The sequence below is a fragment of the Leishmania major genome, chromosome 9 (genome assembly GCF_000002725.2).
Source record: "Leishmania major strain Friedlin complete genome, chromosome 9".
Lineage (NCBI taxonomy): Eukaryota > Euglenozoa > Kinetoplastea > Trypanosomatida > Trypanosomatidae > Leishmania > Leishmania major.
This window is the reverse complement of record NC_007250.2, coordinates 170001-196732: the sequence shown is the minus strand read 5'-3', so window position 1 is coordinate 196732 and position 26732 is coordinate 170001. Positions and strand designations below refer to the sequence as shown.

Below are 26732 nucleotides of genomic sequence, written 5' to 3'. Positions count from 1 at the left end.
GCGTGCGCGTCTGCTCTGTGTGCGCGTATGATCGCGGTGCTGTCAACGCGCACACACCCACAACCCTCCCCTCCTTCAAGAATTGCCCCGGCGCTGGCTTTCCCCGTTTTATTATCGTTTATTTACTTTGTTTTTGTGTACGTTTTTCTATTCGGTCCAGCTCTGCGCTCGTTTCTGCAAGGCGCGCGTGTGTGCGTTCCACCGGCACCCTCCCCCCTTTTCAATAATAACAAAGGAGGGGAGGGGGAGGCGCCTTCTGTTCCTTCTCGTGTGTGCTCTGCGGTGTCACGGGACAACGGGATCTCTCGCTCTCTACACATATGTCTGTATATACATACCTATAGGTAGATGGGTATGGGCATGGGTATGCGTGTATGTATATATATATATATGTACGTGTGTGTGTGTGTGTGTGTGTGTGTGTGCTGACTCGTGCGTCACGTGGGCTCAAGCGAAGATGATGAATGGAAGGAGTGAACACGACACAGACGGCGGAGGGCTGGGGTGGGGGAGGTCGTGGTGATGATGATGGGAGAAAGGCGCAAGGAGAAGGCAGCGATATAGATGCGCGCGCGCACACACACACACACACGCGAGCGAGCGAGTGTGTGTGTATGTGTCTGTGTGTGTGTATGTGTGGCGAGGAGGAGTGACGCGCGGGAGCGACGCGCGGCGTTTTTCTTTCGCCTGCTTGTGCGACGCTCAGCTGACGCACGAATGCCGGGCGTCCCACCTGCGCGCGTACGTGTGTGCCCGAGCCTGGAGTGGAAGTATGCGCAGGCAGGACAAACAGAGTGAGAAAGGAAGAGTGCCCAGGACGGTGCGCGGTTCGCCAAGCAGTCGACTGATAGACGTGCCCTCATCTTGATTCTCTGTATCAGAGTGGAGCCGGTAGTCGTCTGCAGGACGACCACTCCGGCCGCGTGATCCGGTTTAGCAGGCGGGCTGCTTGTGCTGTTCGTCCATAGCCAGCGTCAGCAGATTCGCCAGAATCTCGCGCATCTCCTGCTCTCTCGAGATCGCCGCAGCGGATCGGTGCGGCTCACGGCTGCTACATGCGACGAGGCGCAGCAGGTCCGGCATAATGGTGCTCAGATTGTGCGCCGCCGTATCGCTGCCGGCGCGCGGGTCTCCTCGTGCGCTGCTCTGCGCAACGTGCAGCATGTCCCGAAGCGTGCCGACGAGTAGCGCGGCGGCACTGGCGTCGTCGGGGTTGCCCACAAACTGTGCCATGATCGCTTTGGTGCGGGATTCCATGAAGGCTCGCACTACATCCTGCAGCTTGCTGCGCGAAGTCGTTGTTGATGCGGTGGCGTGGGCGGCAGGATGGGACTGTGCACACACATCGTGGCGGGCGACGGTGCCCTGCGCACTGGGAGACATGATGCAACTGCCATCACTGCCGCTGCGAGTGTGTTGATGGTGGTGCGGCGTCGCGGCACACGACGGAGGTGCTAAGCGCGCTGACGGTGTGCCACTGACGGCGCCTGCCCAGCGCTGCAACAGCGACAAACTCCGCCGTGCCACCCGATCCAGCGCCGTGCACTCTGCAGTCGATGCGATCGTCAATGCCGTGATGGCTGTCGTTGCGCATACCACATCCTCATACAGCTCCACCACAAAGTGAACCACCTCACCGAGGGTGTCCACGAGCAAGTCGAGCAACTGCAACGCCGCTGTGACATGCGGCGGCGTTATCGTTGTCGTTGGAACCGCGGCGGTCCCGCTTGTCGCTGCCGCTCCGCTCGGTGGAGTCGCATGCAGGTGCCGCACCACCGTGGAGGTGGTGGTGAGAAGCAGCTCAAACACGCGACAGAGCGCGGCGACACCATCCCGGCGGCACTGTACAGCCGCCGCGGAAGAGGGCGAGTCATTGCTCGCCTCAGGGCAGGGAAAGGGCAGGGAGGGTGGCGGCGTCCGGGTGCGCGCCAGCACCGGCTCCCACAACGTGTACTGCAACACGTCGACACATTCTTGTAGGAAGAGCGCTGGAGGGTTGAAGGACACGCTTCCCGATCGCGGCGGCACTTCTAGAACCGCCGCAGGGGCGAGGTGCAGCAGCAACAGCGTGCCGCTGACTTGCACGGTGCTGGGGGCCATAAACGCTAGTCGCGCGCGATCCTCGTCAGTTGTCTTCGCTGGCGCCTCAGTCGCAGCAGCGGACGTGTTGGCTGAGGCAGGATCCGGCGGCAGTCCGTCGGGCCCTCTGCGCCTCGCGGCGGTCGCACCGACAGCATCCGCGCCCATGTGACGCAGCATCAAGCCGCGCATCGTCTCCATGACGGCGCTGAGATACCCCGGGTGCGACCCGGGAGGCATTACCGACTTGAGTGGGATCAGCGTGCTCGCCGCTGCCGTCGCTGCTGCATTGGTGGCGGCGTCGCCCACCACTGTGATGGAGACCGACTCGTGCAAGTCCTGCACAACAAAGCTCTGCAGCCGCGCCGCTGACGGAAAGGCTGGCAGGAGCACCTCGCACCATATCGTCCGCGCCTCGCGACTCGACAGCGTCGGCCACACCGCGGCCACACCCTCGAGCAGGGTGGCCTGCGCCTTGCTCGGGAAGTAGTACGAGTTCACAACAGCCGGGCAGCAGGTGACAGCCTGCAAGAGAAAGAGAAGACGAGTAAAGTACGGGGCAGGAGAAGAGGGATCGCTGTGCCGCAGCTCTGCACATGACGCTGACCCTGCAACTGTGGCAGCTATGCCGCCGCCGCCGCCGCCCCAGCCGCTGAAGCACGAGCTGAAACCCGTCGCGTTGTGACTGCGCTCCACTGCGTTTGGTGACGTGGCGGTGACGGAGCCGACCGCAGCGTCCGGCACCGCCGCCGCGAGGCGCTGGAGGCGGAAGCTGTCGCAGACCGCGGCTACCGTGGCCGCTACCACCGCGTTGGTGCGCTGTTTTGCTCGTCTCTGGGCGTCGGGGTCTGGCGCTGTGCCTTCTCTCAGACCCGCAAGTGGTCTGTCAGCGCAGTCATCGCCGCCGTCGCCGCGCAGGATCAGACGCTCAAGAGCACTCCAGGCGAGGTGTACCCCGTGCGCGTGCAGCCCTTTCCCTGGCATCTCGACGAGCAACCCGTGGAGAGCGTGCACGGCAGCCACGGCGGCCTGTTCGCCGGATGTGCCCCGCAGCACCACGCAGACGTCGCCACACAGGCGCAGGAAGCGCTCCAGCACCTGCGTGGCATCGTCCTTGTCCTCCTCAGCGATGGGCAGCCGAGGACGCGGCGATCGCGCCGACGAGGGCGACGACAGCGCGGTGGCGGCCACCTGCATGTGCGCGTAGTGGGTGACAAACAAGCGGCTCCCCGCATTGAACACAGCAACGCGCACCTCCTCTAGCTGAGGCGGGTGATCCATGAAGCTGCGGAGCAGCCGCTGCCTTGTCACGTCCTGCGCCCCTCTCTCCCCCGCCGCACCGGTCACGGCTGTGGCGTCGTCTTCTCCCACCTCAGGCGGCGATGGCGGAGGGGTCGCGCACAGCCCTGTCGCCACTGCAACAATTTCCATGAGCGGCAGCAATACATCCTGTAGTACGCATCGCCAGCACGCCGCGGAGAACCTCCAACCGTACGTCTGCACGAGTGCGAAGAACGTCTGCAGCGCGGATTGGCGCACCTCCTGTCGATCATCGAGGCAGCCGTTACGTAGCTGCCAGAGGAGCGAGCACCAGAGGCGGTCGTGCTGCTGCTGCTGTGCAACCCAAGCATCATCGGAACATCGCGTCGGGGATCCTGGCATTCCCCCAGCAGCCGCACCTGCACATCCGGCGGCCGTGGCGTTCACGATGCCGCTGCCACCTCCGTTGGCGTTATTGTCGGCGCCACCGCGCTCGATTTCTTCGACTGCCCCGCTGCCAAAGGCAGCGAGGTAGTCCGCGATAGACCACAGCAGCTGCACAGCGCTCAGATTCGTGTGCAGCTTGCGCTCACCGGCTGCCCCTCCGTCGACGCGGTGCACTGTGAAGGTGCCGACACACACGATGAGACGGTGCAGACCATCCGCATTCAGGCGCGGAATGTGGTTGTGCTGAATGCTCTCCAGCGCGCGAAAGGCGGTGTTGAGGGACTCGACGGCTTGGCTGCTAGACACGGTGGCACCGGCAGCGCTGGTGGGCGCCTTGATACCCGGCTTACCGAGGAGGTTGGTGCTGCTAGCGCTGCGCCCACAGATGCTGTCAATGCTGACACTGCCTTGTGTATGACTGCCGCTCCCACCAGCGGCACCGACACTCATGCCTGCCAGAGCATTGTCATGCTCCCTGGCCGCCACGGCGGTTCGCTGCAGCAAGGACAAGATAGCTTCCCAGGCGGCGCCATCGATTGCTTCGCCGTAGGACTGCACAATCTTCACAACGTCCATCAGCACGGCGGCGGCGGCGTTGGCCAGCAGTTGCGGGACTGCGCCGGCGACGACAGAGAACGCCGCAGATGCATCTAGTGCTTCCGAGCTAGTGGACCTCTCCCCCCTCTGCGGCAGTTCCCGAGAATCGTTCGGGTTAAGTGGGGTCGGCGACATGCGACCCTCCAGCTCATGCTGCTCCGCCGCGTTGGCTGCTGTTGATCGTCCGCCTTGTCCACCGCCTCTGCTCGGTGAGCCAGCATACTGCAGCTGCCATTCGCCATAGACCCGGTCGAGTAGGGCGAAAGGGCTCGCCAGGAGTTGCTCTAGCGGGCCAAGGTGGACAGACGCGGTGGTCATCGGCGGAGCGGTGGCGACGCTGCTGCGGTTGTCGTCGGCGGCGGTGTGAAGGGCGATCGCCTGCGAGGACCGATGCACGGCAGCGTGCAGCCGTGCGATGCTCTGCGCGGCATCCGCCTGCACAAACGGCAAGAGAGGCAGCCGACCGCCGCTGCCGACCCCAGCGAAGGTGTCCCTCGCGCCACTCGTACCCAGAGAAGACCCAGAGGCGGCGCTGGCGGCGAAGAGGGCGTTCGCAACTTGCGTGAGCGGCACAGCGGCGAAGGGGCCAGATGTGAGCACGAGGGCGGCGCTCTGCACGGCTTGATACGAGGGGGACGGCGCTGCGTTGCCAGTGTCATTCAGCGGGCTGCCACCTTCACCTCCGGCACTCGTCACCGCCGCAACCCGACGCCGCGATGATCGACACATCTGCACAGCTACCGTAGAAACGTGGCCGACGACTGTGAAGAGCACCAGCTCGATCGTGCGGGTCTCCTCCTGCGAGAGGCTCCCAGTTCCCAGTGGCGTATCTGGGTCGGTTGCGGCTGCTTCGACGGAACTCGATGCCGTGGTCGCCAGCAGTGCTCGCTTGTGCATCTTCATCGTTGTCAGCAGTGTCCTCCCCCATTCCTCCACGTGCTGGTGGTCCGTTACGTAGCGGCACACCGTCGTCTCCAGCTCCCACAGATACAGCGCCCGAGCAAGAGCACCGGTGCGCTGGTGCTGCAGCTGCACCGCTTGAGCGCCGGGCTGGTTGCCCCCACTGCTGCCGTCCCCTGCTTTTCCAGTTGCTACGCCGTCCGTCGCGTCGGTGTAGCGCAGCTCTATGAAGGGCAGCATGGCTAATAGTGACACGCTCAGGCATTCCGACGTGAGCACCCACTGCCCGCCGCACCCCTGTGGGTGGTGGCGAGGCAGCCGGTCGGAAGCGGCGGCGCACGCCGCCGCGTGCAGATCCCCGTAGCCCCAGTGATTGGAGGCTAGTGCCGCTCCGTCTTGCTGTTGCGACGGCGTTGCTGCCCCTAAGGCCAAAGCTGCGCTCACGAGCTCTGCGAAGAAGATTTCAAACTGAGAGTAGGGTAGCTGGCAGGCGTTGTGGACGCAGAGGGAACGCAGCGCGTCACGCAGGTGCAGGGCGTCACTGAGTAGCTGCTCTTGCTGCTCCTGCTCCTCAGCGGACTCCTCGATCCACGACAGCAGCCGCTTGAGCATGTGCAGCAGAGGCTCCGTCACAGCGAGGCCGCGCGCGAGCAAAGTCCACCCGCTCTTCAGCTGTGCCCCGAGGGCATTGGCGATGACGTGAAGCGTCTTCATGATAAAGAGCTTGTGCTGGAGGCGACACACACCAAGGATGACGGCGTGCTGCACGGCTGGCGAGCGCCAGCCGTGCGATGTGAGCACCGGCGGCATCGCCCAAGATGCCGGCGCGGGCTGCTGCTGCTTACTACGTGACGTTGTCGCTATAGGAGTCGGCGTGCCGATGCGCGGGGGTGCGGCTAACGAAGGCCGTGCGCCGACCCCGCCTCGTTCGCCTGCAGGGGTGGCGTTCATCTGCGACTGGGCCGGAGACACGGTCCAGCTCCCGCTTCCGCCGCCGCCCGCACGTGCTGGTGACACCGTGCTGCCGCAGGCCGAGGAGGAGGTCTTGAGACCACGACGCCGCAGCCATTCAGCGCCCCAGCTGGACATGCTGAGGGCATACTGTCGAATCCCCTTCACACCACCCCCGTTGCCCGGCGACGCAGCGTCGCGATCGCTGCTGGGGCTGAGCGCAGCGGCGGCGACGGATCCCGGCACGATCGGCTCAGCCGCCGCGCACACGCCGTTGAGCGTGAGAAGCGCTTCCAGCAACATCGTCGTCGTGGGAGAGGCGGTGTCCGACATGCCCAAGGCGGTTGGTGGGGCCAGGGCGACCAGGTGACCATCCACCGGGTCCTGTGTTTGCAGCACGTCCACGAGCGCCGCCAAGTGGGCGTCGCGCTGCTCAGGCAGCTGCAGGACACAGCTGACCTGTACCCAGTAACCGGTCGCTTTCAACACCACCGGCAGCACGTCCTCCTCGTAGCGGAGGTGGCGCAGGCAGAGCTGCTCGCAGTGAAGAAGGTGCGGGTGCAGCACCAGGAAGCACTCGCGACACCGGCACAGCACCTGCTCCTTGTCTGCCGCGGCCACCGACGGCATCCGCTGCGCGTCCACCAGCTGCGAAAAGAGCTGGCCGAAGGCGGTGAGACCGTTGAGCACTTCGGTGAAGCACTGGTACACTGTGGATGCATTCGCTACACACAAGCAGAGCGGGATTGGCACCGCCGCCGCTGCGCCGACGCCGTTCGCGGCTGCCGGCCCGATGTGCCGCGGTGAGCGCTTCAGAGATGGCTCGCCCTCGATGTCATCGCCGGAGTCACCGGCGGACAGGAAGCGTGGGGGAGTGCTGGGCTGTAGAAGCAGCCCTGTAAACGCCGCGCCCTCTGCCTCCTCGCTGTCGCCGCCTCCGCGCTTGCCATCGGTGCTCTTGTCGTCCGCGCTCATCTGCAGGATGTTGTTAGCATGGAGCTGCATGTGGGACACCGCCAGTGCCAGTATGGACAGCACGAGGCGGACCAGCAACGGCACCGTCGTGGCATCCACGCCAGTGCCACCCTCCTCACCGACCGCCGCGGCGTTCCCAAGTCCCGGAGCGGGCGGTGTGCTGGCGCGATCCTTCTCGCTGTCATTTCTGACGTCAAGCGCGTCTTGGCTGCCCGTGAGATAGTCGCGCGAAGGCCGCTGCCGACACGCGGAGCTGCCATGTGCCGACGGTGACCATTGCTGCGAGGGCACTGCAATGCTGCTGCTGTCGCTGTTGTAGCCGTTGCGCTCCACAGCTGGACTGGCCCGCCACTCTTCATTCGAGTACCAGCCGCTGCTATGATATGCTTCGGTGTCCACCGACATGCCTGCTGCGACTTCGGCAGCGCTGTGGTCGCCGCGGTGGCCACCTTGCATGGACCGCAGCTGCAGCAGTTCCCACAACAGAGTAGCACTCGTAAGCGTCTTGCGCCAGAGAGACAGCACGACCGTCGCCGCCTGTGACAGTCGCTCGGCATCGTCGCTGCTCATCGGCGAGCCTCCTGACACCTCGCCGCTGCTGCCGAGCCACTGCGACGACGACGTTGCACAAGGCTTGCGGCGCCTGCAGAGCCGCTGCAGCAGCCGCTCATGCGCCTCAAGAAGCACATGGGTCGAGTTCGTCATGCTGTGAAGGTGCGTGCTGATAGAAACGAGGACGAGTTGCTGTGTGCACATGAACACCTCCAGCGAGCAAGGTGGCGCGCTAAAGGGCCCATCGCGCTGCTGCTGCTCTTGCACCTCCACGAACAAGGCCGGCGGCGGCTGCATGGACACCGCGATGCCCATCTCATGCAGACCCCACAGTGCGACAGAGAAGAAGCAGTCGTTGAGGCACTGCGCGTACAGCGGGCTCTGCATGGATACCGCGGCGGCTGATCTGACAGCTGAGCTTCTGCTCGCACCTTCATCTGTGCCTCCTCCCCCGCCAGCAGCGGCCGTCGCCACCGCTGGGGCTGCCAGAGCCTTGGCCTGCTCCTTGAAGAACAGCGTCACGGCGCGCATGAGAAAGAGCCGCAGTCGCTCCGGCACCACCTCCATCGCAGCGCACGTCGGCACAGTCATCGCCAAGGAGGATAGCGAGGAGAGCTCTGCTGCACCACCAAGACCGCAGGCGCCTGATACAGCTCCCGCTGCGCCTGCTGCTGATATTGCATCCAGCTCATGCTGGATGCCCGGTGACAAGGCCGCCAGTGATCCGAGCATCGACTTCGACATCAGCGACATGCTCAACGAGAGCTGCTGCTGCTCTTGAGCCCGTTGCCGACTAGCATCCGCTGCGGCAGCCGTGACGCTGGCGGTGATGCCGGCCATAGACGATGGTGTGCTGCCCCTGCGATGCTCCGCCGCACCTCGCTTGTTGCTGTGGCTGCGGTCACTGACCGCGGTCGCGCCTTCACCACCTGCCGCGCCACCGGGAGCGGGGGTGCTGGTGCTATAAGGACTGAGGTGCAGCCACCGCGTGCGTGCCCCGACCATGAGGCGGCAGACGTCCTTGATGAAGGCAACGCCCTGCAGCTGGGCCGCGAACCTGGATGCCGTCAGCGTTACGGACGAGCTGTTGAGATGCACTAGACCGTCGTCGCTTGCGTGCGCGCTGGCTGAGACGACGCCGTCGTCTCCTGCCCCGCTGTCATGCAGCGCGGTCAGCACGGCGTGGATGTGGTGCGTCAGCGTCGCCTCGCACGTCGCCTCCAGCATGGACTGCGGAGCGACGCCGCTGTAGAAGAGCAAGAGTACACCGTATAGCTCGGCGAGCGCGCTGCTGCCGAGGGGGCATCTCGACGCGGCCGACGCAGTCATCTGAAGAAGACGGACAAGCACCGGATCGTCGTGCACAAGATGCATGGGTCTGGCAGCGGAAACGGTTGCTGTGGCTGCAGCGGATGGCACGGCACCGCCGCCGCAGTGGGCATCCAAGAGTCCGGTGGAGAGATCCTTGTCCCGTGGGGCGGCGCTATGGGACTGCGGCGTACTGGAGAGCGCCACCGATGCGCTTGTCGTCCAGGTAGGGGGCGGTAAGGCAGCTCGCGCTGGCAGCGACACGCCTAACGAAGAAGGTTGCACAGACGGTGTCGGCGAGGGCTGAAAAGCAAGCGCGCGCACCAGGTCTGCCACACGACGACCGACCTGCTGCGTGACAGGCAACAACGCCAAAGCAATGAGCTTACCAATGTCGCCGATGGACTGAAGCAGCAGTTCCCGAGATGCCGCGTTGTGGCGGTAGTGAAGTGGGTACGGCGGAGACGCCGCGGAGCTGGCATGCGCGCCGGCCGTCAGCAGAGTTGCTGCCTCGGCAGCGGTGACAGGTACATGTGGCGGTTCATTGCCGCTGCCCATGGCGTACAGGGTAGCGCCGCTACTGCTGCGTGACATGCTCCCTCTTGTGGCAGGGCTTGAGGTTGTGGGACGTGCTGCGTTGCTGCTGTGCCTGCGCGTCGTGACCGCAGTCCTGCCAGAGCTGCGCTCCGCCAACAATGTGCACGCAATGCAGAGAGTCTCGAAAATGCTAGCCGGGTCGTACTGGCGCTGTCGGGTGTCCAGGACGGCGTCACGCAGGACAGCAAGACCGCGGTGCTTCGTCGACTCCACCAAGAGGCTCTCGAGGCTTGTATGGAAGGCGGCCCGGGCAAGACGGCGCGCATCGGCGGCGGACGCTGCGGCGGCATTGCTGTTGTGCGCCGCCGCCACTGATGTCCGCCCGGATGGGTCTTTGGGAGGCCCTGATTCTGCGGCTGTAGGTGCGCCTGCTGGCGGCGACCCTTTCGGTTCCGCCGGGACGGTCAAGCCACCTAGCGGCCACCAATAGGAAGCCATGATGAAGGCGAAGGATGAGGGTGTGTGCGCATGGGCCGGTGCACGGCACCGTGTCGTAACAGCGCCGCGAAGCGCCGTAAAGACGAATGAAGAGGGCGAGCGGGCACGAGGCAGAGGCGATGCAGCGACGCGCGCGTGCGAGAGCGAGGGCGAGGGCTACACAAACAAGCAATGGTCTGCAGCGAAGCAGACACGAAAAGGGAAAAGAGAAATGCTGGAGACGAGTATAGACAGGAGGTGCGCGTGTGCGTGTGCGTGTGCGTGTGATGGTGTGGCTAGCGGGTGCGGGGGATGTTGTGTCTGTGTGCGTGTGAGAGAGAACGACAATGGTGTGACCGGCGAGTGTGAGCGGGGCTTCTTCCATGCGCCGGTACAGCGGAGGAGGCGCACCAAGAGGAATGGTCGAGCTGCTCAGCCCGCGTGTGTCGTTCCTTGCGTTGCACGCTTCCTCAGCTACAGGCACGGCTGCTGCTGCTGCTGCCGTGACACACGATAATGCTCACGACACAGGGAGGCGCAAGCATGATGAGGATGGAGAAGAGGGAGGTGGAGAAGGAGGAGTGTGTGTGACGAGCGAGGTGTCCGAGTAGAGCGCCTCAGGTGGCAGGCGCGCATCGATGGCACGGTGACACATGCGCGCTGCCCTTCGGAGAGAACGGAGAGGGGATACACTTTGGTATGCCCACGGCCACACGCGCACGCACACCCCTGTGTGCATCGTTGCGCCTTAGCAAGCACGCAAATCCGTTGTTGCGGGCACTTGATGGCGATTCAGTCGAAACGACTGTGCGTGTTGGTGAAGGGAGAGGAAGGGGGGGGGGTGAGGTGTACACGCGTGCGTGCGTGTGAGAGAACACAAGAGCGCCATGGTGAGCACTAAACCGACAACGCACAGACACGCACACCACGGAGAAGGCAAACACGCAGCGTTGCTGTGGTCGGACATCGAACTCCGCCCGACCCCCCACCCCCTTTCCGTCTGCCACCCATCGAGCAGACAGTTGAGCGACTCTCGCTACTCGGGCACTTGATTCGGCAAGGCTTCGGTGGAGTTGGTGTGCGAGGGAGAGGAAGAGCCTGACCCCAATGTGGAGGCTGGGCGATCGGCCGAGGTGCCGAGCGGCGCCGCTGCTGTTGCTAGCGTCGAAAGCCTTGGCGCGGCTTCCGCGGCTTTCGAGATCGCGGATGGGCCTCGCGCGGCACCGCACGAAGCGGCGTCTTTGCGACAAGGGCCGGTTGGAGTGGTCGGCGCACCGCCGCGTCGCAGCATTCCGTTCAGCCGTGCATTTTCGTGCTCCTTCTCGGCGCACCGCGCGTGCAAGGCGCCGTTGCGCTGCTCCAGGGTAATGTAGTCGCCACTCAGTTGGTTCCACAGTCGGCGCAGCTCGTTGCGCTCATCGCTGACGGCCTTCAACAGCCTTTCCTGCCGGGCGAGCAGCCCTCGCATCGGGTTTTGATCACTAAGCTGCGCCATCTCTGCCTTCCACTGCTCCTCCTTAGCCTGCTCTGCCTTCAACAGCTCTCGCAGCTGTGCATCGTTGGCCTGTGCCGCGCGCAGTTCGATGTCCTTGCTCACCAGTGCAGCGCGCAGCGAGTCAATTGTCTGCTGTCTGGCACTGTGCCGGGCACGGACGTTGTTGTAGGCGTACTCCAGGGAGGTGCAGAGTCCTGCCAGCGTTGTGGGAAGGCGGTAGCCGTGCGAGCTTCTTGGATTCTCTGCGCCAGGGTCTTCCGCGTTGCCGCTGGTGGTGTTGCCACAAATGCCGGTGCGACTGCCGCGGCGTGCGCGGCCGCCTCTGGGTGCTTCTCTCGCGTCCTTGCCGTCTGTCGAATGAGTCCCAGTGACAACCAGTGCGGCTGTGCTCGCGGACGACGGTGTTAGCGCAGACTCGATAGCCTCATCGGCCCACATGGAGCGCAGCAGCACGCCAAGTGCATCCATGCACCCACGCTGAGCCACTGCTTGCTCCGCTTGCGCCGATTCGGCCAGCTGAGACTGCACCTGCGCATGCCGCACAACCTCCTGCTGCGTTGCTACAGCGATGCTGCATCTGTGGGAGAGAGGTCGATAGCCTTCGCGCTCTAGCAACTCTGCCTTGGCGGCCTTAGCTTCCTGGTAGAGAGCGCTAAGACCCGCCATTGTCCCCTCTACGCGCAGACACAGCAGTTCCCGTGCGGCATCCTGAAGGGCGTCGACGGTGGACTGATGCACGGCTTTGAGAGCAGTCAGCTCGGCCTGCTGAGCGACGCGGTCGGCTTTCTGCTCTTGCCATTCCGCGTCGCGGCGCGCCATGGCGGCCTTGAGGGCAGCTAGCTCTGCGGCGAGGTCTCTCTCTCTCTCTTCGGCCGCTTCGGCTCTACTTGTGACGCTGCGCAACTCACGCCGCGCCGCGTGTACGTCTTGTGTCGCTGCTGCCAGCTGCGCATGCACATCAGCCAGCTGGTCGCGCAGCTCCGTCCGCTCTCTGGCGACAAAGGCCGCGTGCTCGGCGTGCAGCCGCTCCGAATTCTCTTTCACCTGCCGCGCACTCTCTGCCGCGCTGGTGGCGACGGACGCCTCTTCGCGCGCGGCGGCGACTGCCATCTCCAGCTGCGCCACCTCACGACGACGCGCGCTCTCCATGTGCGCCAGCGTCTGGAGCACTTGACTGGCGCGCTGCTGTCCTTCCCGCAGCTGCTCTGCCAGTCGCTGCAGTCGCTTGCGTTGCTGCTGGATGGGGCGCGTGTGATCAGCAGCGGCAGGGGAGGAGACGGACGAAAAGCGAGAGCCGACGGCGCTGCTCATCAGCGCCGTGCCCGCGTTGCCCAGCGACACCTGCGGATGTCGCGGCGTCGAATAGCCGGAGACTAACACTCCAGGAGTACCGCTGCCCTTTGTGCCGACGGAGGCGGATGCGGAGCGGTCGGCGCTCACCGCACTACCAGCGACGGCGTCGTCATCGATATCCTGGTGGTTGCTCTCCGCGGCGGCGCCGTTCAACCAGTGCTGCTGCTGCTGCTGAATTTCGCATCGCAGCAGCTCCTGACTCTCCAGCGCGCCGTCGACGTAGTGCAGCAGCGAGTGGACGCACTTGTACAACTCTCCTAGCAGTTCCCTCTCGAAGAAGTACTTGTCGTCGCAGTGCGGCTCGTCTTGGGCGACGTTGACTACTTTGCTGACCGCTTGCAGCGCTTGGGTGCAGCGGAGCAGCTCCTGGTCGTGCGTGGCTTGCTCGAGAACACGGAGTAGCTCGCGGCGCGCCTCCTCGTTTTCCATGGGGTTTGCAGGGATGCTGGGGGAGACTGAGGAGGCGGTTGGGGCTGCCGCTGCCGGTGCGGGCATCATGGTAGGCGACGAGGTCTGCGACGAACCCGCCGGCGCCGCCGGGTGAGCGTGGTCGTCGCAGGTGCTGCTTTTCCCTCCATGCGACGAGAACCCCTGGCGCTGCGGCGTTGGTGATCGGGCCGGCGCACTCGCCACCGCCAGCGCGGCCTCGAGCTCTTCGATTCGCTGGTGCAGCAGCGCACAGTCCCGCTCGCCTCGGGCGAGCTCGGTGGCTAGTGCATGGTACTGCTCTGCCTGCGTCGAGTACAGGAAGCCTTCAACGACCTCAGCGAGACGCACTTTGCAGTACTGCAGCGTTGTGGGGTCCGCCAGCAGCTGAAGGAAAATGTGGTCCTGCGGCAGCTCCGTCGTGAGAGTCGTGATGATGCTTCGGACGCTGGCCTGCAGCTTCTCGTTGTAGATGCCACGCAGAATATCGTCGCTTGTTGCGACGGCCGCTGCTGATGCTGCACCCAGTGGGTTTTGGCGCACCCCATCACCAGTGCTCTTCTCCATGGGCGGCTCGAGGGTCGCCTCTACGCCAGCGACTCTCGGCGTCCCTGGAGCAAGGCCGGCAGAGAGCCCTGAGAGGAAAGACATGGTGGTGGGGCTCATGCCGGCCAGCAGCTGGGCGTTGCTACGGGATGGTGGGGTGTGATGCAGGTAGGGCTGCGTTGGCGGCGACGCGCCACGTGGGGCGCTGGTGTTCGGTGTGGGAGAGGTCACGTGCCCAGCGTTGCTGAGGGCGGCGATCGTCGCCAGTGGCGGCCGGCGAGGGTCTCGGGGAGTGATGCTCATTCGCGAAAAGTGGGGGATATGTGCGGGAGAGAGGGGTGGTGGCGGGGGAGGTGAGGGGAACGACGCAGGCGTCAGGTTTCTTTCTACGAGCGTTCCACACACACCCACCCATCCACACACACACACACACGCACACACCACCACTGCAATGAAGGTGACGTCTATATCTAAGGGAGCGCGTGCAGTCGCTCGCGCGGGGGGTCAAAGAGATGGAAAAGGTTCAGGATACCGCGGCACGATGCTGTAGGCGATGTCCACCATCCCCCTGCACGGGAGCGGAGGCGGGTGGAGGGGTGGGGGGGGGAGGAGGAGGAGGTGGAAGAGAAAAACAGCGCCAGATCGACGGATCGGGCAGAGCAACATGTATGTGCGTATGCGTGCGTGCCTGTCTGCGCCCGTGCGCGGGGAGACACTGACGCTGTCAATGAAGCGCGTGTGTACGACGGCCGCGCTTCCTTTGGCGTATGTGTGTGTGTGTGCGCGCGCCAGGGAGAGTAATAGGAGGGAGGGGCGAGCGGAGGTTGCTGGAGTTCCCCTGTTGCCACTTTGCCATGAGGTGGCAAAGGCACACGCGTGATGAGACGAGCGCTGGTGACTTTGCATATCTTACACGATACGCTTGTGTGGTCGTACACGTGGTAGTCATGGTGGAAAAATCAGTGGCGGCACCTCACTCACTGCCTCAGGGCTCCGCCGCGCTGTTCGTCTCTGCGTGCCTGTTGACTGTAACGCGTTGCGTACTGGCGAATGCGCTACGCACAGGCGATCAAAGCATTCCTATACAAGTGCATATACATGCTACAGCAGCACACACACACATATATATACATATATATATATATGTATATATACATCCACGCACGGTGCTCTAGTCATGATGCTTGCGCGTGCCCGCTTCATAGAAAACCGCATATGCAGGTGGTGTGTGTGTGTGTGTGTGTGGGCGAGTACTCGAAACTGCAGCAGCAGCGGTGGGGAAGGTGCTGATCGACCAGGTGGCATGTCTAAATCGCGAGGAAGCGCTCACGCAGCTTGCCTTGCAGCACCACCGCCTCTGGGTGGTCTGGCTCTGCCTCCAGCACCCGCATCACCATCTGATACGACAACTCCAGCTCCCCTGTCTGGAAGGAGATGACGGCGGTATTGTACAGCGCCTCCGTCAGTCCCGGTGCCACGAGCACCGCCGTGTCGAGGAGGCGACGCCCGGTCTTCTCGTTTCTTTTCTCGTAGGCCAACACCGCCAGGTTGTTCAGCGCCTCGGCGTGCGTGACGTCGGCACTGACGGCAAGACGGAAGGCGCGCTCAGCGAAGGCCATGTTGCCCATCCCGATGCCCACGTGCCCGATGTTGTACCACACATCTGCGCGCTGACTGTCCTCCTTGCACAGCGCCAGCGCATGGGACAGGCAGCGCAGACTAAGCTCCATCTGGAACGTGTAGAAGGAGCAGAGTCCCATGTTCGTCCACACCTCTGACGTGTGCAAGCCCATCTGCAGCAGGCGGCGGTAGTAGCGCAGCGCCAGCTCTGGTTGGTTGCGCTCGTAGAAGAGGTGCGCGCCGATGCAGGCAATGGCCTCGATATTGCTGCTATCGAGGCGCAGCACTTGGTTGTAGAGGGCGTAGGCGGTGCCGGGCTCACGCAGCTCGTCGCGTAGACGCGCACAGCAAAGGACTATGTGGTGGTCAACCGGGTTCACCTCGAGCGCCGCCTCATATGTCTCGAGAGCTGTCAGTGGCTGATCCATCTTGAGGTACACCTTGCCCAGTTGCATGACGACGCTTGTGTTGTAGTTGGCGAAGGCACGGCCTTTCTGAAAGCCGCCGCCACTACCGCCACCGCCTGGCCACGCCTTCGACTCCTTCGCTAACATCCCTGCCCCGACGCTGGTGTTGGTTGGTGCGTCGAAGAGAGCGGCTTTGAGATACTTCTCCGCCTCCCGCAACAGCCCCAGCTGGTAGTTCGCCTTGGCCAGGCGCGCCTTCCACCACCAGTCATTCGCATTCGCTATGCCGACCTGCTCCTGCGCTGCAGACGCCGCGGCGGTCTTCCCGGGAGGGGGCGGAGACGATGGACCCACGCCGGCTCCGGCAGCGGCGCCCATGGGGAGGACCGGGGACAGCCCTACCCCACCGCCGCCCATGGGCAGCTTGGCAGCAACGCCGGGCGCTGAAGGCAGAGGGATTGTTGGCGTCGTCACAGGCTTGACCGGACGCAGCGCTGCCGTGCAGAGCTCCAATGCCATCTTGGGCTTGTGCTCGACGTAGAGGAGGTAGTCGCACAGCAGCTTGGCTACCATTGGCTTCTCCTGCGCGTAGCGCTCAAGGTTGAGGGATTGAAAGTTGATGTGCGGTCCACCCGGTACGGACCGCAGGGATGCGGTGCCGATCCGAACGAAGCGGCCGGTGACCGGACGCACCGCCGTGCCATCCGGACCGCCGCGGACGGAGCCGGGACGGTTCTGCAGCGTGCCAGGCCGCGCGTAGCCGTACCGACTGCTCACTGGCCGGCCACCGCCGGTCGAAGTTCGAAGTCGACCAGCGCGACTAACAGCGCCAGCAGCCGTACCGCCGCCTGCGGTGCCCTGCCGCGCCGCCCGTAGGGATGTGTTGGGCCGGTGCACCGTGCTCACGATGGCCTGCTCGCCTTCCATGAGCACGTCATCGACACCGTCATCCTCGATCTCGGCATCGTCGTACCAGCTCTGCAGCACCATCGCCTTTGTCTGGATGAACCACATGCTCTCATCCATGAAGCCAGTGCTGGGCAGTGTTGTCGCCGTGGCGCCTGCCGGAGAGCCAGTGCACTTCGGGGTGGTGGCCAGAGTGAGGTGGTGGGTGGAGACCTTGATGCACTCCTCCAGCTTACGCCGACGCAGCAGGCTGAGGGCGTAGTAGGCCGGATCCATACCAGGCGGCAACTCTGGGGCCTCGACGGCAGCGAAACTCGCCATTGCAGCCCCTTGCGTAGCCAAGGAGATGCACCAAGATACAGACGAGAATGGATAGAGTGGAGGAGGGGATGAGGGAGACTTGAATGTGTGTCACCCGCCACGTTACGCTGTGCTGCAACGCGAAGCGCACACGAACAGAGACGTGAGGGCGCGTATGTATGGATGCGTGTATAGGAGTCTATGCGCCAGACAGACAGACAGAGGTAGGGAAGGAGGGAGGGAGGGCTACAGCACACAGTGTGGATGGGGAAGAGGACCCGCCGCTGCTCACGTGAATCGACGCGGTCTTCTGCTGTTTGTACGGATGTTGTTGTCGCTTGCGTCGCTCGTTTCCGGGGATGCGCTCGCGCCCAGCGTTGCTCTCGAACCAACGCGCCTTGTTCCTCCCTCTCTTGTGTTAGGCGTTTTCCATGCGCCCTTTCGTGTCGGCGGCACAGAGGCGGACACAACACGTGACGAGGAGGGTGGCGGTGGTGGTGGTGTTGGAAGGGGGGGGGGGAGGGGAGGCACGCGGCCTGTCCGTTGCCTCGCGTCGAGTGCTTCCACCCACCCCTCATCTTTTCCAGGCGCCACGCCGTCGCGGTCGCACGCGTAGTAATTCTCTTGGCCGTTCGGGGGAAGGGGGAGGGAGGACACGGATGCAGAGACACTCATACAATCAAGTCACACGCAAGGGATAACGGGCTGAAGTCCAACTCGACCAAGCAAACACATCTCTTTCTACCTCTCTCGTTACCCCCCATCACGCATGCGGCGATGCGCAGGGCAGAACACGAGCGAAGGGGGAGAGGGGGGGGGAGTGGCTGGGGCACACGAGAACACACTCAGACAGACAGACAGGCAACGAAGGAGAGCAAGAGAGCGTCTGCGCACAGGACATGAAGGGAACTCCCACCCCTGCTTCCCAGGCTGGACATCGCTTCCCTCGCGTGCCGTCATTGTTCCCAAACCACTTCGCGCGCGTGGTTGTGTGTCTGACGCCCTCTCCCGACCTCTCTAGCTCTCCCTTCAAGGGTTCAACAGCTGACGAGGGCAGAGTCGGAAAAGTACATGTACGACCTCGGATCGCTGACCAGTATGTGCTGCGTCGCAGAGAGGCGCATGCGCATGGCACCGTCTGAGCTACCTCACCTAGCTCCTCGTCTCTGTCTCTTTCTCCCTCCTTGCGCCTATGTGCACACATGTTCAGGAGCGCGGGGTGTGATAACCCAAGGTGCGCCAGGTATCGTGTACCGGCGCGTCCGCACGTGCATGCTTGCATACTGAGTGTGTACCTGGTGTGCATATGTGTAAGTACCTTCTCGTTCCTCGTTGGCGTATCTGCCTAGATCTCCTCCGGCTCGAACATCTCCGCAATCTTACTGCGACACACCGGGCAGGTGGGGCACGACGGGGCACACAGTCGGCACATGACCTTGTGCTTGCAAGGCAGCAGGATTACTGTGGGGACGTGGTCCATGCACACAATGCAGTTTTCTTGCTTACCCTGAATCTCGTCACGGACGTGCTGCAGGTACTCGATCATGTCTCGCTCCAACAGGCGCAGGCGGGAGAGCTTGTAGCCCTGCGCCTCTTTCGGGAAGAGGACACACTCCTGGGCTAGGTGGTTCATAATTTCCTGCCGCAGACGGCGCTCCATCTCGTCGTCCTCGCTCTCCATATTCGGGTCGGTGGCGGCGCGCGTCATGAAGGAAGTGGTGGCTGCCAAGGCGGGGCCACCGTCACTCTCACCCGCCACACCACCATCATCACCACCATGCGAAAGAGGAAGCACAGTTCGCTGTTGCTGCTCCTGCTGGCTGCCTGGTGCCGCGGTGTAGATGCTCATACCCGGCACCTCTGGGTTGGACATTTCGTGCGACGCTTGCCCGTCCTCGCGTGGGTTGCGGTTATAGTCGCGCGTCATCACGGTTCCTTGTCGTCCGAGGCGATTGTTGACGTTATAGTTGCTGTTGCTGCCGGCGGCGCTCGCACTGCTCTCCGCGTTCGCGATGACGCCGCTGCTGCCCCCTTCGTACATCGCGGCAGAACTTCGCCTGAGCAGCGCATCGCCGCTGTCGGGGAGGGGAGCACCGTCCTGCAGCATTGGTGGTATCAGCATCGTCTGCGAGCTTGCGGCGAGGCTCTGGCGGCGTTGCCGAGCAGCCCCGCGGGCGGAGAGACTTCTCTGTTGCTGCTGCTGCTGCGCCAGCTGCGGGTGCGGTACGTTGCCGCCTGTGTCGACCACACCCGCTCGACCGTTGGCCGCCATCGACCCGTTAGCGCTGACGTGAAAGTTGGAGCGGTGCCGGCTCACTTCGTACGGATGCAGGCGAGCCGTCACCTCCTTAAGCCCTTGCACAGTCGGCACCCGCAGCGTGGGCTCATTGCGGATCATCAGCAGCCAATCGCAGAACTCGCCCTCGCCCATGCTGCTGTTGCTGACGCTGTTCAGCTGATACTGGACGCCGTTTATGGCGGCGAGAGGCGGTGGAAGCTCTAGCATTAAATACACGTTCGTCGTCTGAGCTGGGTTGGTCGAGAAGCCGCTGTATGTCTCACCGGCGGTCGTGCTGTGGATGCGCGCCACCACGTACCCCTCATTGCGAGTGGGCATCTCCAGCAGCACCCGTACAAAGGCCCCGGCGAGAATGCGGCTCGAGTTGGTATTCTCGATCACGTGGATGGCGGTGTTTCGGCTCACCTGCGCCCGCTTCGCCGCCTCAAACAGGCGGCTGTCCTCTTCCGAGATCATCTGGTGACGCACCGCGGCGCGGGTGTTCGGATGCGCGAGTGCGTCTCTCTGTGACGCAGCACTGAATCCACAATAAAAATAAAAAGCAAGGGAACAGCGAGACGCATACACACACACACACACCCACACACACCCACACACGCACGGAGACAACGGCTAGAGAACCGCAAGGGCAACGCCAGCGAGGACCGGCGCACAGTGTGAGGAGGAGGGAGGGGGAGACAGCGAGAGACAGCGGGAGAGGGAGGGAGAGAGAGAGGGAGGGACGGAGACCCCAGCGAGGAAGAGGAGCACACAGAAAAAAACAAAAGAGCAGCAGGACAGCTGAGCGAGAGAGAACGTAACGAAAAGAGTGTGTGTATGCGCGGGAGTTGAGCGACACCGGAGGTTGTCTACGCGTCAGCGTGGAAGCGTCAGTGTGTGTGTGTGTGCTGCAGGGGGTTGAGGGAGGGGGGAGCGGGGAGTGTCGCTGGTGCACGTGTGTGTGCGTGTTTGGGTATGCCCTAACGACAAAGGCGGCGTCTCGTCGCGCTCTCGCAAAGGACGCAGGAGTGTGCCACTGCGTGCGCACACGTATGCGCGTGTGCGGAAGAGAGGGGGTCAGGGCAGCAGGTGGTGCTGTTCATTGCATGATAGAGAGAAGGGAGCGAAGAAGAATTGGCGATGGAGTGGGTGCGGCGGCTATGCGAGCAGAGGATCACGTGCGAAGCCTGGCCAAGGCGCCCTCCCCCAAGTGATGGGGTACTTCTCCCCTCTTCTTCCTCCTCCTCCCCCCTGAACAAGCGCCTCCAGCAGTGCCACAGGGATTCGAGCAGCAGAGCTGTGGTGCACGGCACGCGCCTCTCTTCGCGTGCCGTAAAGAGGAGGGTAAGCCAGCAGGGGGCGTGAAGCATCACCACCTCCATCCACAGGGATAGCCGTGCAGGGCAGACACGTACGAACAGAGGGTTCGCTCGGGTGCGCGGGGCGCGTGTGTTGCTTTCCATCTCCTTATGGTAAGTATCAGTGCGAAAAAAGGATAAAGGGCGGGCGGGGCGAGTAGGTGGTGGGAGGAGGGAAGGAGGAGGAGGGGGGGGGCTACACACCCACTCTCTGCCTCCTCGTGTTCGCCCCCTCTCCCCTTCTCTCTTGCTGCACGCCTTTCTTGTAGAAGTCCGTGTGGTATGCGCGTGTGCGTGTGTGGCGAGGTACGCCGAGGCACAAGCCTCACACATTCACGGAGATGCATACGCATGCAGGGCAGAGAGAGAGAGAGAGCGCACGGTGCAAGAGACGTAGCTGGAGAGGAACAGAAGGGGCAAGAGGATGCCAGGGAAAGAAGGGTGGGTCGGATGCGGACAACAAAGAACCGCGCACGCTCACGCACGTTTTCGTGGCATGAGAGAGGGGACGCGATTTACACGAGCGGGCACGCAAAAAAAAAACGTGTGCACACACACGCACGCATACACGCGCACACATACACATACACATACACGCACAAGGAAGACACCGTGGAGGAGGCGGAGGATGAGGATGGGGATGGGGAGGGGGGCTTGGGGACAAGCAGGAGAGGCAAAGACGCGAGAGAGGCAGAGATAGAGACGGGAGTGAGTGACGCACGCACCGGCACACTCGTGCGATGATGATTCAGAGACACTCCTCCCCGCACACCCTTCGGAACGAAGCGAGAGAGAGAAAAACAACAAAACAAACAGCCGGTGCCAACGGCGGCAGGGACCAGCGAGATTGCGATTACTTACATACGTACCATACATGCGTGCGTGTGCCTGTGACGCCGTCCGAAAAGGGGGAGGGGGGGGGAGGGCTACTACTATACATGCGCCTGTGAGACGCAACAAAAGGAAAGCAAGGGAGGGGGAGGGGGTGCACCTGCGGCCAGCAGCCGTTCATGGGGATGCGGAATGACGCGCGGGGGAGTTCGCGCAGACAACAGAACACGTGCACACCCGCGTCGCCCCACCTCTTCCCCTCAGGGGGGGGGAGGAGGCGGGTAGTGGTGGTGGTGGTGGTGAGACCCAAAGGAAGGAGGGCGGAGGTCGGGGACAGAAGAGTGCCCCCTATCCATGCCGTTCTCCGCCACCACAAAAAGCGGCCGCAAGGGATGCCTGCACGTCTGTGGAAGGGGAGGGGAGTGTCTAGCTGCTGTGTTTGGTGTGCCTTTCCTGGCTCATGTGCGAAGCACAGGACGGCCCCACATGGGCAGCGATGTTGCAGGGATTGCCAGTGGTGAGCGGCTCAGCACCAGCGGCGACCGCGGCCCAACCTCCAGTTCTGTCACACCGCCATTGCTCCAAAGGAGAGATGAACGCATCGGCGCCGATGGTGGATGCGACGTTTGCAGCCTGACGTCAACGCAGAGATCTGCAGCTGCGGTGTCGCCAGCCCTTGCATTGTCGAGGTTTGCGCGACAAGCGCCCTTGTCATCCCACCTGACTCGCGTGCGTGTTGCTGTCTGGCGGGGGCGAGGAGACTGCTGCGTCTTTTCGGAGAGGTCAGAACACGGCGGCGTGTCACCTGATGCGTGGGTGTCTGTCTCACTGTGGTCGGCGGCGCCGCCGCGCTCATAATGGGTCGGATGTCGCTTCGCGTGCAGCTGAGGCCCTACGCTTACCGCTGCCGCCGCCGTGTAGGGCCGCCGTCGCTGCAGCGCGCTGGTGGGACCTTTGCGGGGGCGGAGGCAGCTGTCCGCCGACGCTGGCGCTGTGCGTGTCTCCTTCCTTCGGCTTGCATCGCTTCCGATGCTACATTCGCTTGAGCGGGGGTAGCTGAGATGGCGCACCCCTCGCGGTGCCGTTTCACAAAAGGTGTTGGCGGTAGCAGGTCGCGGACCACCGCCGTGGGATGCCCGTGGCCCGCCTCTGGCAGTGGAGGTGGTAGACCAAGGGTATACGTGCGGCAGCTCACCCGCCCGCTCCATCGCCACGAAGTACGTCGAGGCGTACTTGCAGTCATCCACGCGAGGCGACGGGTGCATGTAAGCCTTGTGGTCGCTGGCGGCAGCAGCGGCAGAACCGCGCTTCAGTGACGCCATGGCTGCGCTCCTGTTCTGCGGACTGTCGTCTCCAAGGACGGGCATACGTGCAACTGCATCGAGCGCTTCCCCACCTGCCTGGATTGTGCTGAGAGAAAGGGTGGCGCTGCTGCTGTTGCTGAAGCGGCGCATCAGCAGCTGCTGCCGCTGTTGCTGCGCCCCACGCAGTCCCGCGAGATCAGTCCACGTCGCCAAGTCCGTGAATGTGCCGATGTCGCTGGTGACGTCTGACGCTGGTCGAGCAGCCATCGCGTTCGTGCGGCCACTATCACCGTGCCTAATGTGGCCGCCCACAATACTCGTCGCCGTCGCCGGCCGCGCATCCGCGACGACGCTGCCGTGTGTCTGAAAGGCGGTCACGGCAGCGGTCGAGCGCATGCAGCCCGTTGTTGCGTTTCCCAGGGGAGGCTGCGGTGAAGCGTCGAGCTGGTTTCTGCCCGTCGCCGCCGCTCCGCCCCGTCCGCGCGTCGCCTGCGCTGCGGCTGCCGCGTTTGGCAGTGCGGACGTGGAGGAGGTAGCGGACAAGGATGACGAGCGTGTGCGTCGCGACGAGAGCTCAAATTGCCTCTCTCCGCTGGCAGCGCTGTACAGCTTGGCTGCCGAGTTCAGCTGCAGCGCGGCCAGCATGTGCGGCGGCGGCCGCAGACGTCGCTCCATCGCGTCAAGGTACTGCTGCTGAATGCCGGTGATGCTGCCTGGCCGGCAAAGCCGCATCCACCCAATCACGGCGCGCGCGGTGAAGCCGTAGTGACGCATCATGTATACGGCAAGCATGGTGCCTGTGCGGCCCAGGCCAGCGAGGCAGTGCACCGCTACAGCACCCTTGTCACCTGGCGCCAAGGTGCAGGTGCCGTGGCCCTGCGTGCCGTTCGCGTGGACGGAGTCCAGACGCCGAGCGTGTGAGGGCGGCGCCGATGGGGGAGCTGCCGTCCACGCCTCCGGCATGCCGCGACACGTGCCCGAGTGCATGAATGAGCATGGCTGCAGCGCCCGCCTCCGGTGACTAGCGCCACCTGAGGAAGCTTTCTTGGATGCGCTGCCCGCTCGCGCCGTCGCGGTGGTCGACGATGGCACCGACCACCACTCTTGCAGCGAGACCGGCGCGACTGATTCACCGAAGTGCTCCTCTACCGCCTGCAGGAATCGCAGCAGCATCGCGTCGCACGGCACGCTGCCGTCGGCGTATGGCAGGTCAACGTGTCGTATGCCCAGCCGCAGCAGAGGCGACGGGTTGTAGAGGTTGTCGTTCAGGCGCACCACAAGCCGCACACCTAGCGGGCGCAGCCGCCGTGCGAACACCTCAGCGGTGCGCGCGGACTTGTCGTCTTGCGGGGAGCTCATGGCCAGGAATCGACGAGGGACCACCCAGCTGTAGTCGTGCTGCTTGCCTTCCAAGAAGGCTGGAATGTCGAATGTGTGCACGTTGACTAGCCCGAGGGCCACACCCTGCTCGAGCCCGGCCCACACGTCAATCAAGGAGAGAGGATAGTTCGACACGCCTTGGCTCGCGTCGCGGTAGGCGAGAAAGCCGGGGTAGATGTCAGCGAAGCCGCGATACCACGTCGCCACGGCCGACCAGCCGAGGCACAACACGCAGAAGGCACCGACCAGGCACGCCATGTTCACGCGCTCCTGTGCGTCGAGGCTGGCGCACACCACCACTGGCAGCGTGGTCGCCGGGGGACAACCGGGGGAGACCGTGGAGACCGCCGAGGCGGAGCTCGGGGAGTAAGACGGCGCCGACACGGGCTGTCCTCTTCCGTCCCGCTTTCTGTGTGCAGGGGCAGCGGTCCCCGAGTTCGTGCCATTGGCAAAGGTTCCTGCAGCAGCAGCGGATGCGGGGGAGACGTGCACGTCGAATCCCGTCACCACCCGCAGCAGCTCACAGAGGCGCCGCGCGAAGTGCACGCAGCAGCTCATGTCCAGCGGACCGAAGTCGGCGAAGAAGGGGCGGTAGAGGTAGGGAGGGATGCCTCGCAACGACACAAAGACGGCGTCCTGACCCACGGCCGCCCTGGCGGTCGGGATGGTGCGCGTGCTGTTACCTTTTCGGCAGGCCCCCGCCACGCCACTGGTGAAGAAGTTATCCTTGAAGTAGAAGTCATGAATGGCCTCCATGGCCACGGACATCGCCGTCGCTGCCGATGTCGACGGCACCCTCGAGTCCACCGGCGCTGATGCGCCTGCTGCCGTCTCGGCGGAGTCCACGCTGCCAGCGAGGGAGGAGGAGAGGCATTCGCCCGTGGACGCAAAGTACAGAAGACCTGGAAGGATGGCGGTGGCTTGCTGCGTGTCGAGGAGTCGCTGTAGCGTTAGCACCGCGGACGGGGTGGGCGTCGCCGCGGAGGGTGCAGCGGGCGTGGGATCCAAAGGCCGGGGCGGCATCTTGTGAGCGAAGAGGCGAAGGACAGCGCGAGCGAGTGTGTAGTGTGTAGGGGAGGTGGTGGTGGTGGTGGTTGGGGTGGGGGAGGGTGGAGGTCAAGGGGGAGGGGTACCTGTATACACATGCACATGCACACTGCGACTGCCACACCGGACTGTGGCCTCAAAAACTGCGAGTTAAGAAGCTATTTATTTCAACTGATGCACTCGCGTTGGCAGTCTACATACCTCGAACGATTGCATATACATATATCTATATCTATATGTATATATATATATATATATATATATGTGCGTGTGTGTGTGGCGAGGGGAGCACGAGAGCGCACAATCAGCAATGTGGCGGAGGATTTTGGGCCTGCGAAAGGGAGGAGAAGAGGTGTTCAGAAGCGGGGGAGGGGCTGCAGCTCGTAATTGCTACTCACACACGCGCGACGGCACGCACCAACACTGCTGATAGCGGGGCGATGGAGCGGAGCCTCAAGAAGAGGTAAGGGAGAAGGGAAGGCGTGAGCTATACGATGATGCGTGGACGCGGCGGCAGAGAGCCTGGTCAACGGGCGGAAGACGCACAGAGGAGGAGAACAGCAGCCGTACACCGTAGGAGGGATCGCCGCTGCTCTGCGTATCATCCACAGCGCCACGCACGGTGCCCATACCCCCCGGTGTTTCTCTCGCCCCCCCAATCTACCGCTCTTAGGCTGCCCCGGATCGAGGAATGACGAAGGAGGGCAGGCGGGGCGGCGACACGACATCCATGCTCCCGCTGCTTCTATTGCTTCTTCCTTGTGCTCGCTCTTCTTGCTCGTCCAGCTGAGCGCACACGCACACGCAGGAGGGAGGAGGGGAAGCTGCAGAAGCTTGAGGGGGATGGCCCCGGACAGAGACACACAGACGCACACACACACACAAACACGCACCGACAGAACGAAGGTCTAAGTGAAAGGAGAACACCACCCAAGGCGGCGAGAGGCAGGCGAAGGCTCCAAGAGACCTGCTCTCGCACGTTCTCTCTTGAACCCCTCCCCCCAACACTACCCATCCCTCTCTGCCTTACACACACACACACACACACACACACAGAAAGCAACGATGAAGACGATCAGGTGGGAAGAGCGTGTGTGCGATGGAGGGTCGCGTGGTGGTGGTGGTGGTGGTGGTGGGGTGGCTGGAATGAACGAACAACAACGTCGATATCGCGACGGCAACAACACATCTCTGTGCGTACGCATGTGGGGTCATCTATGCGTAAGTATCCGATACCTTCACAGGGAAGGCACGTAATCTAACAGGGGATGGTAGACGCACACGTGCACCTCCTCCTCCTTCTCTTGCCCCCACAATTCCATCGCGGACGAGCACCGTGGCAGCGCGCCCAGAGAACGAGAGAGAACACAACTGGAGAGGACACCGGCGCTGCGTGCG

At 63.5% G+C, this 26732-nt stretch overlaps 5 protein-coding genes across 5 annotated transcripts; all 5 read right to left on the bottom strand.

Moving 5' to 3' along the window:
- Nucleotides 1-933: 933 nt before the first annotated feature.
- On the bottom strand, nt 934-9663 carry LMJF_09_0460 (conserved hypothetical protein; the record flags this gene model as incomplete). The annotated part of the gene is made up of 1 exon (XM_001681168.1): nt 934-9663. One exon carries the CDS (start codon nt 9661-9663, stop codon nt 934-936), a length of 8730 nt encoding a protein of 2909 aa, XP_001681220.1.
- A 1456-nt stretch (nt 9664-11119) lies between these two features.
- Nucleotides 11120-13924, bottom strand: LMJF_09_0450 (conserved hypothetical protein; the record flags this gene model as incomplete). The annotated part of the gene is made up of 1 exon (XM_001681167.1): nt 11120-13924. One exon carries the CDS (start codon nt 13922-13924, stop codon nt 11120-11122), a length of 2805 nt encoding a protein of 934 aa, XP_001681219.1.
- Nucleotides 13925-15210: 1286 nt separating this feature from the next.
- LMJF_09_0440 (hypothetical tetratricopeptide repeat protein) lies at nt 15211-16956 on the bottom strand (the record flags this gene model as incomplete). Its single annotated transcript, XM_001681166.1, has 1 exon — nt 15211-16956. One exon carries the CDS (start codon nt 16954-16956, stop codon nt 15211-15213), a length of 1746 nt encoding a protein of 581 aa, XP_001681218.1.
- A 1525-nt stretch (nt 16957-18481) lies between these two features.
- On the bottom strand, nt 18482-19891 carry LMJF_09_0430 (conserved hypothetical protein; the record flags this gene model as incomplete). The annotated part of the gene is made up of 1 exon (XM_001681165.1): nt 18482-19891. One exon carries the CDS (start codon nt 19889-19891, stop codon nt 18482-18484), a length of 1410 nt encoding a protein of 469 aa, XP_001681217.1.
- A 2170-nt stretch (nt 19892-22061) lies between these two features.
- LMJF_09_0420 (putative tyrosine phosphatase) lies at nt 22062-25055 on the bottom strand (the record flags this gene model as incomplete). Its single annotated transcript, XM_001681164.1, has 1 exon — nt 22062-25055. The coding sequence occupies one exon, from the start codon at nt 25053-25055 to the stop codon at nt 22062-22064; it is 2994 nt and encodes a 997-aa protein (XP_001681216.1).
- Between the last annotated feature and the right edge of the window lie 1677 nt (nt 25056-26732).